General features: G+C 52.2%; 2 protein-coding genes across 2 annotated transcripts; both read right to left on the reverse strand.

The window, feature by feature from the left end:
- Nucleotides 1-2,126: 2,126 nt before the first annotated feature.
- Nucleotides 2,127-3,631, reverse strand: LOC139181385 (EKC/KEOPS complex subunit LAGE3-like). The gene is made up of 3 exons (XM_070784652.1): nucleotides 3,249-3,631; nucleotides 2,631-2,756; nucleotides 2,127-2,416 (listed from the first exon to the last, which is right to left on the reverse strand). Exons 1-3 carry the CDS (start codon nucleotides 3,587-3,589, stop codon nucleotides 2,287-2,289), a joined length of 597 nt encoding a protein of 198 aa, XP_070640753.1. The 5' UTR covers nucleotides 3,590-3,631; the 3' UTR covers nucleotides 2,127-2,286.
- A 3,751-nt stretch (nucleotides 3,632-7,382) lies between these two features.
- On the reverse strand, nucleotides 7,383-8,933 carry LOC139181130 (EKC/KEOPS complex subunit LAGE3-like). Its single transcript, XM_070783959.1, has 3 exons — nucleotides 8,538-8,933; nucleotides 7,894-8,019; nucleotides 7,383-7,679 (listed from the first exon to the last, which is right to left on the reverse strand). Exons 1-3 carry the CDS (start codon nucleotides 8,876-8,878, stop codon nucleotides 7,550-7,552), a joined length of 597 nt encoding a protein of 198 aa, XP_070640060.1. The 5' UTR covers nucleotides 8,879-8,933; the 3' UTR covers nucleotides 7,383-7,549.
- Nucleotides 8,934-9,187: the final 254 nt, after the last annotated feature.

Genomic DNA, 9,187 nt, shown 5'->3' on the forward strand with positions numbered 1-9,187 from the left:
TAGCTATACGGACAGGTGTGACAGCCAAGGCCTCACAGGTCTCCAGCTGAGGGACAGATGGAAACAGGAAAGTAAGACTTCCTGACATAACAGCATTAAAGCAAGACAAAGCCACGCGTCCTAAGGAAGTTCCTGGAATCAGAGGAGCTGTGGAGGTGACACCAGCTGTGGTGACCTATGGTCACTCTACTTTCTCTCCAATTCCGCTCAGGGGTGCCCTCCCCTCCTTGTGTTCCCTTTTGGGTGGGCGGGCCCAGGCTTCCCCAGCTGGCCTGGCCAGTGGTGTGGACCCTCCTTCTCCTGAGCCAACAACACCCCTCTCATCTCAAGGCCCAGAGATGACAGGGCCTCTCTAAGATCCTCTCACCTATTTCCAGGCCACTCCTCCACCTGAGGGGCTGGTTCCCTCTGTCCCCAGCCCTGCGCTCCCCCAGAGGCTGCGCAGAGGTGCAGGTGTCACTCAAGAGGCTCCCACCCTCGGGCTTCCGGTGGCACTGTTGGAGCTTTAACAACGGGATCTCCACACACAGAAGGGGCCCTGCCTTTGTTGATCTCTGTGCTGCACACTCCCAGGACAGTTGACTATAGGCCACCAACAGAAAGCCACCACCACCGAGTGCCTGGCTGCAAAAAAAGATGCTCCCAGTCAGCTGCCATAAGCAGAGAACCCCCAGGGCTGCAACCTACCTCTCACCACACACAGGCACTCTACTCTGAGTCTCTGTGCCTCCCAGGAAGGGCACCGAGACTCCCATCTCATTTGCCTCCCACACCACGCACAAGGGTAACTAGCTGGCCCAACCTGGACCCATCTAGAATGTGCATTCCACAATGCAACTTTGACTTCTCCAGCATGCACCACAGAAGGGGCTCACTAGACAAAGACAGCAGATGGTGAGGGGCCGAACCACACAACCCACCAGCATCTTCCCTCTGCCTGTTGCTGCTCATTTAGTCATGTCCAACTCTTTACAAACCCAAGGACTGCAGCACTCCAGGATTCCCTGTCCTTTACAATCCCCTGCAACTTGCTCAAATTCATGTCCATCGAGTCGTTGATGCCATCCACCATCTCATCCTCCATCGCCCCCTTCTCTTCCTGCCTTCAAACTTTCCCAGCATCAGGGTCTGTGCCAAGAGTCACCTCTTTAAATCAGGTGGCCAAAGTGTTGGAGCTTTCATTTTAACAGAAATCAGTTAAAATTCATCAATTGGAAAGAAATGTGTATTTATTTACAGACAAAATGATTGTCTATGTACGAAGTCCAATGGGACTTAGAAAAGAGGTACTAAAATTAATTAGTGAGTTTAGCAAGGTTTCAGGATACAAGGATACTCTTGATAGAATTGGACTGCAAGAACAGACCAGTCGATCCTAAAGGAAATCAACCCTGAAAATTCATTGGACGGTCTGATGCTGATCCTGAAGCACCTATACTTTTACTACCTGATGTGAAGGGCCAACTAACTGGAAGATACCCTGATACTGGGGAAGACTGAAGGCAACAGGAGAAGGGGGAGACAGAGGATGAGAAGGGTAGATAGCATAACCCACTCAATGGACATGAATTTGAGCAAATTCCAGGAGATAGTGGAGGACAAAGGAGTCTGGTATGCTACGGTCCATGGGGGCACAAATAGTTGGCCATGAATTATAGACTGAAGAAACAACATCCTTCAGGTGTTATATGAAAAGTGAAAAGTGCACTTGCTCTGTGGAGTCCAACTCCTTGCAAGCCCATGAATTGTAGCCTGCAAGCTCCACTGTCCAGGATTTCTCCAGGCAAAAATACTGGAGTGGATTGCCATTACCTTCTCCAGAGGATATTCCCAACCCAGAGATTGAACCCGGTCTGCCACACTGCAGGCAGATTCTTTACCATCTGAGCCACCAGGGAAGGCCTCTGGTAATTTATCTTAACATTTAATATAACTATAAAATCATAAAATATTCCAAAATTAATACCAAATGACAGTATACAACTTTCTTATTCTCCCACTTCTTACATTGTCTTCAATTACGTTGTAGTCCTCGAATATCTGGATCTCAGAACCTCCCCTCCAACTGAAAGACACATGCAGTATGAGGAAGTGCAGAAGCTAAAAATAAAGTCAGAGACAGCACAAAAGCTCAGTTTTATTTTCTGCAGTTAACAATCACCAAACAACTATGTAGACACTGAGCCCCAAAAAGCAGCACAGACATAAGATGAAGCCCGATCAAAGTACTGCAGAAAGCAATGCCCTGGGGAAAGACCACCTGAAGCTAGGGCACATAGGCTAGGTTTAAACCCCTCTTCGGTGCTGAGAAACAGGGGCCCCAAAGTGCTGCAAGGACCGCATCACCAGGGAAAGCTGCTCCAGACAGAAAGCGATGGACCTCTGGAGCAGGCCAGGGTCTTCAGCAGTCAATCGGCTGAAAGGGAGGGAAAATGAAATTCAACTTTCCTCCGAGAAGGAGGAAGAGGAGCACGTCCTCCCTCTGTTCCCGCACACCGACAAGCCCAGAGCACCACACTTTTCCTTTAGGCTTAACCGTCCATTATGGTTCCTCCTGGGCCCAGACTGGCCTTGGCCACCACCCACCACCCACCACCCTCTCCCCGGCTCTGGACCCATTTAGAACTCACAGAACCATCATGCGGCCATTAACGTACAGCTCCTTCCGAATCCGCCCTCGCAATTGAATACGTGTAGTCAGGAAGTGGCGGGCAAGGTCCGCTTCCGCGTGTGATGAGAAAGGCACACTGAGGCTTCTGGTGGACATAAGGTTAAGGCACCATCTGCATTTCTCATTTTGCCTGTACGTCAGGATCCTTGCTCGCTGAGGCCCGCCTTCTCCCACAAGGAGGCTGCCTAGAAAGTCCGGACCTCTCAGCCTATACTCTTGAGTACACCCTGGATATCACTGCACAACCCTCTGGGACCCTTCAGGTTGCTTTTCCTCACTACCACCCGCACTACACATTTTGCCTGTACGACAGGCTCCCTGCTCACGGAAACATGCCTTCTACCACAAGGCCACCGCCAGACACCCTGGATATCACTGCCCGACACTGTGGTTCCTTTCAGGTTGCTTTTCCTCAATATCTTCCACTGGCAGTCAGACCACCCCTGACCCATATCCTCGAGCCCCTCAGAGTACCCTCCTCCTACATTCTTGAACCACTTGCAACCCCCCAAACCACCCCTAGTCCACAATTGGCCGCTCGGCTGCTTGGCCCACCATGGTTCCTGGAATAGGATACAACTGGAGGATTCGGTTACTCAGAACTGCAGCTCCAGGTGCAGCGCCTTCAACAGGCCCAGGAGCGTGTGATGGCCCCGGGATGTGCGGAATAACACCGGCTGCGGCACCTGACTCTCCTGAAGCGCTGGGGGCTCTGGGACCAGCCAGGACACCAGCGCCTCCATGAACTCCACGACTCACAGCGTAACCAGGGCAAGCTGGGTCTCTAGGGTCATCCTGGACACCAGCGCCACCCGGCTCGCTGCGGCTGCCCTGTGCTGTGCCCGTTGCAAATTCCACGGCACCTGGGTCTTCATTGGCTGCCCTGCTGGCTCCTCCACCATGAGTGTCGGACTCCATCTTGAACCCTCTCCCCCAACCTGCGGAGCGGGAAAGACTGAACCCTCCCTACAGAACCCAGGCGTGTACTGCGACCTGCAGCTCAGCATAGGCAGAGCGCCTGCGCACACTCACCCTGGTCCTGCCTCTCGATTGGTTCCCACCGAACATTCGTTCCCGCGGTGACTGCAGGCTCTCGGGCAATGGACGCCCCCGGCTAAAATTTCATGCGTTAGTGTGCCGTGTCGCCCCCTTCCGCCTGTGCGGACACACACCCATGTGGTCTGGGTGCTCTAAGTCAGCCCTGCCTTGGCCCGGAGACCTGGTAAACGGCTTAGTGGTGATGCCTCTGGGTGTGTGTGTGGGGGAGGGGGGGGGGGGGGGCACCTCCTTAGTGCGCATGGTCAGGCAGACACTGCCACACTCTGCAGCGCACGTGACTGTTTCTGGTCCAAGCCTGCAAACCCCAAGTGAGCCCTGGTCCCTGTGCACCTCCAAGTCTGTGCCGTTGCCAACCTGGCCACGCTCACAGGTGACCATCCTGCTGAGCGCAGATCCTTGTCATCAACTTCCGGAAGGCAGTGGGGCCCCTTTGTGTCACACCTGGTCTGTCCCTCTGGTGTCCCACACGGAGCTGACGTGTGCATTCGTGTGTCTCTAGGTAGGTGCAACACATGGGCATCTGCCTGTCCATGTCTGTGTGTGTGTGTGTGTGCCCGAGAAAGATAGGCAGTGCCTATGCACAGGTGCTAGCACATGTGTGTGTACCTGTGTGTGAGAGAGCATGTGGTCAGGTGCATGCACATGGGAGTATAAGTGTGTTTGTGCACAGGGTCATGCACATGGGGGGGGTGTGTGTGTGTGTGTGTGAGACAGAGAGCACGTGTCAGAGGCATGCAGATTGGCATCTCTGTGTGCTTTGTTCATGCGCAGGTGCCTTTGCATGGTGGTGGACGGGGAACCGGTCCTGGAGTCCTGAGACTAGGGATGCGGAGTGGACTGTGCTTAGCCGCCTGAGGAGGGAAGCGAGGACTACTGTTGGACTCACTGGAGATGGCATGGGGCTGGGCCTCTTGGGGCTGCAGGCACACAGACGGCATGGAGTCCAGGCTAGGGGCTTACCCAGACCCGCCAGAAGCACCGGTGCGAACAGCCTCACACAGGGCTGCCGGAAGGACAGTGGCCTCCAGGAAACCCCTAGTCGCATGGCCTCTGCTGGCACAACTCTCACGGGCCTTCCCTCTCCAGGAACAAGGTCTTGTAGCTCTCCGGAGGGCTGTAGCTGCCAGGTGCCCTCAACTGGAAGGTGACCCTGTGTCTGCTGGCCTGCTGGGTGCTGGTCTATGTCTGTGTCTGGAAGGGGTCAAGTCAACAGACACAGTGCTGCTGGGGGTGATGACGGGGCTCGGGCGCCACTCTCTGATAGGGGGTGTGCGTCTGCCGGGGAACCACTGGTGCCACGGGAGGCGAGTGGATCAGGGCCACTGCCCGAGGAGGGGACAGGTTACTTCAATCAGTCTGCTTGATCCTCACTGCCTGGCTGGATAGGCCTCTCGGTGGCCTCCAAATCGAAGGCCAGCAGCCGTCCCCACCCACAGTGTAGGGATTCGATTTTCCTCCATTATCACCTTTAGTTGTAGGAGTTTTGTAGGTGACCTTGATCAGATTAAGAAAGTCTGTTTGTAGTCCTAGGTTTCCAAGAGTTTTTAAGATAGTGGTTCTCGAATATCGTCAAATGCTTTTGCGGCATCTATCCAAATGATCATATGGTTTTTCTCCTGTGTTTTCTTCATGTGATGAATAACGCTGGTTGAAGATATTTTAATGCATAACCAATCCTTCATTCTTGGGATAGATCTTTTTTGGTCCTAATGCTTTATATATTGCTGGATTAATTTTGCTAACATTTCATTTTTTTTTTTTTTTGCTTAATGAAGAATATTGTTCTATAATTTTCTTTTCTTGCAGTGTCTTCATCCAATTTTGGTATTGTGGAAGGCTGGCCCCATAATGATTTGAGAACTGTTAAATCTCCTCTATGAAAGAATTTGTATGGGTTTGGTGATATTTCTCCTTTATGTATTTCATAGGATTCACTACTTAAGTCACATGGGCCTGGAGTTTTCTGTTCCAAATCTTTGATAGACCTAGGGATTATCTAGGGTTTTCACTTTCTTTTTGAGTTAGTTTTGGGAATTTTGGTCATTCAAGGAATTTGTTGATTTCATCTATTTTTGCAAATGTTTTTGGCTTTCCTCTTTTTACATTTATTTATTTATTTAAATTGGAGGCTCATTACTTTACAATATTGTTCTGGTTTTTGCCATACATTGACATGCGTCAGCCATGTGTGTACATGTGTCCCACATTCTGAATCCCACTCCCACTTCCCTCCCTATCCAATTCCTCAGGGTCATCCCGGTGCACCGGCCCTGAGCGCCCTGTCTCATGCATCGAACCTGGACTGACGATCTATTTCTCGTGTGGTAATATACATGTTTCAATGCGATTGTCTCAAATCATCCCACCCTCGCCTTCTCCCAAACAGCCCAACAGCCTGTTCTTTATCTCGGTGTCTCTTTTGCTGTCTTGCATATAGGGTCATCCTTACCATCTTTCTAAATTCGACATATATGCATTACTATACCGTATTGGCGTTTTTCTTTGTGACTTACTTCACCCTGTATAAAAGGCTCCAGTTTCATCCACCTCGTTAGAGCTGATTCCAGTGTGTTCTTTTTAATAGCCATCCAACCATCTCATCCTCCATCGTCCCCTTATCTTCCTGCCTTCAATCGTTCCCAGCATTAGGGGCTTTGCCAGTGAGTCACCTCTTCAAATCAGGTGGCCAAAGTGTTGGAGCTTTCATTTTAAAAGAAATCAGTTAAAACGCATAAATTGGAAAGAAAGAAAGAAATGTGTATTTATTTACAGACAAAATGATTGTCTATGGATGAAGTCCAGTGGGACGTAGAAAAGAGCTATTACAATTAATTAGTGAGTAGAGCAAGGTTTCAGGGTTCACGGATACCCTTGAGAGGACTTGGACTGCAAGGAGAACAGACCAGTCAATCCTAAAGGAAGTCAACCCTGAATATTCATTGGACGGACTCATGCTGATCCTGAAGCTCCTATACTTTGGCTACCTGATGTGAAGGGCCAACTACCTGGAAGAGACCCTGATGCTGGGGAAGACTGAAGGCAACAGGAGAAGGGGGAGACAGAGGATGAGATGGGTAGATAGCATAACCCACTCAATGGACATGAACTGGAGTAAATTCCAGGAGATAGTGGAGGACAAAGGAGTCTGGTATGCTACAGTCCATGGGGGCACAAATAGTTGGCCATGAATTATAGACTGAAGAAACAACATCCTTCAGGTGTTAAATGAAAAGTGAAAAGTGCACTTGCTCTGTGGAGTCCAACTCCTTGCAAGCCCATGAATTGTAGCCTGCAAGCTCCACTGTCCAGGATTTCTCCAGGCAAAAATACTGGAGTGGATTGCCATTACCTTCTCCAGAGGATATTCACAACCCGGAGTTTGAACCCGGTCTACCACACTGCAGGCAGATTCTTTACCATCTGAGCCACCAGGGAAGGCCTCTGGTAACTCTTAACATTTAATATAACTATAAAATCATAAAATACTCCAAAATTATTACCGAATGACAGTATACAACTTTCTTATTCTCCCACTTCTTACATTGTCTTCAATTACGTTGTAGTCCTCGAACACTTGGATCTCAGAACCTCCCCTCCAACTGAAAGACACATGCAGTATGAGGAAGTGCAGAAGCTAAAAATAAAGTCAGAGACAGCACAAAAGCTCAGTTTTATTTTCCGCAGTTAACAATCACCAAACAACTATGTAGACACTGAGCCCCAAAAAGCAGCACAGACATAAGATGAAGCCCGATCAAAGTACTGCAGAAAGCAACGCCCTGGGGAACGACGCCTGAAGCTAGGGCACATAGGCTAGGTTTAAACCCCTCTTCTGTGCCGAGAAACACGGCCCCCAAAGTGCTGCAAGGACCGCATCACCAGGGAAAGCTGCTCCAGACAGAAGACGATGGAGTTCTGGAGCAGGCCAGGGTCTTCAGCAGTCAATCGGCTGAAAGGGAGGGAAAATGTCATTCAACTTTCCTCCGAGAAGGAGGAAGAGGAGCACGTCCTCCCTCCGTTCCCGCACACCGACAAGCCCAGAGCACCACACTTTTCCTTTAGGCTTAACCGTCCGTTATGGCTCCTCCTGGGCCCAGACTGGCCTTGGCCACCACCCACCACCCACCACCCTCTCCCCGGCCCTGGACCCCTTTAGAACTCACAGAACCAGCATGCGGCCATTAACGTCGAGCTCCTTCCGAATCGGCCCTCGCAGTTGGGTACGTACAGTCAGGAAGTGGCGGGCAAGGCCCGCATCCACGTGTGATGCGAAAGGCACAGTGAGGCTGCTGGTGGACATGAGGTTAAGGCACCAACCGCATTTCTCATTTTGCCTGTACGTCGGGATCCCTGCCCACTGAGACCCGCTTTCTCCCACAAGGAGGCCGCCTAGAAAGTCCGGACCTCTCAGCCTATACCCTGAGTTACACCCCGGATATCACTGCACGACCCTCTGGGACCCTTCAGGTTGCTTTTCCTCACCACCATCCACACTATTCATTTTGCCTGTACCACAGGCTCCCTGCTCACGGAAACACGCATTCTACCACAAGGCCACTGGCAGACACCGTGGATATCACCTCCCGACTCTCTGGTTCCCTTCAGGGTGCTTTTCCTCACTGTCTTCCCCTCACAGCCAGACCACCCCTCACCCATATCCTCCAGCCCCCCAGAGTACGCTCCTCCTACACTTTAGCACCACTTGTAACCGCCCCCCCCCCCCGCCCCCGCCCCCGCCAAACCACCCCTAGCTCACATCCTGGCCCCCGCGGCCGCCTGGCCCGCTGGGGTTCCTGGAATAGGATACAACTGGACGGCTCGATTACTCAGAACTGCGGCTCCAGGTGGAGTATCTCCACCAGGCCCTGGAGCGTGTGATGGCCCTGGGATGTGCGGAATGGCAGCAGCTGCACCACCTGACTCTCCTGCAGCGCTGGGGCCTCTGGGACCAGCCAGGTCACCAGCGCCTCCATGAACTCCACGGCTGACGGCATCACCAGGGCCAGCTGGGTCGTCAGGGTCATCCTGGCCACCAGCACCACCCGGCTGGCTGCAGCTACCACGTGCTGTGCCCACTGCAAATTCCACGGCACCTGGGTGTTCATCGGCTGCCCTGCTGGCTCCTCCACCGTGCGCGTCGGACTCCATCTTGAACCGTCTCCCGCTCCCTCCGCAGCCGGAAAGACTGAACCCTCCCTACAGAACCCAGGCGTGTACTGCGACCTGCAGCTCAGCATAGGCAGAGCGCCTGTGCACACTCACCCTGGTCCTGCCTCTCGATTGGTTCCCACCGAACATTCGTTCCCGCGGTGACTGCAGGCTCTCGGGCAATGGACGCCCCCGGCTAAAATTTCATGCGTTAGTGTGCCGTGTCGCCCCCTTCCGCCTGTGCGGACACACACCCATGTGGTCTGGGTGCTCTAAGTCAGCCCTGCCTTGGCCCGGAGACCTGGTAAA

This window comes from Bos indicus, chromosome X, assembly GCF_029378745.1.
Source record: "Bos indicus isolate NIAB-ARS_2022 breed Sahiwal x Tharparkar chromosome X, NIAB-ARS_B.indTharparkar_mat_pri_1.0, whole genome shotgun sequence".
Classification (NCBI taxonomy): domain Eukaryota; kingdom Metazoa; phylum Chordata; class Mammalia; order Artiodactyla; family Bovidae; genus Bos; species Bos indicus.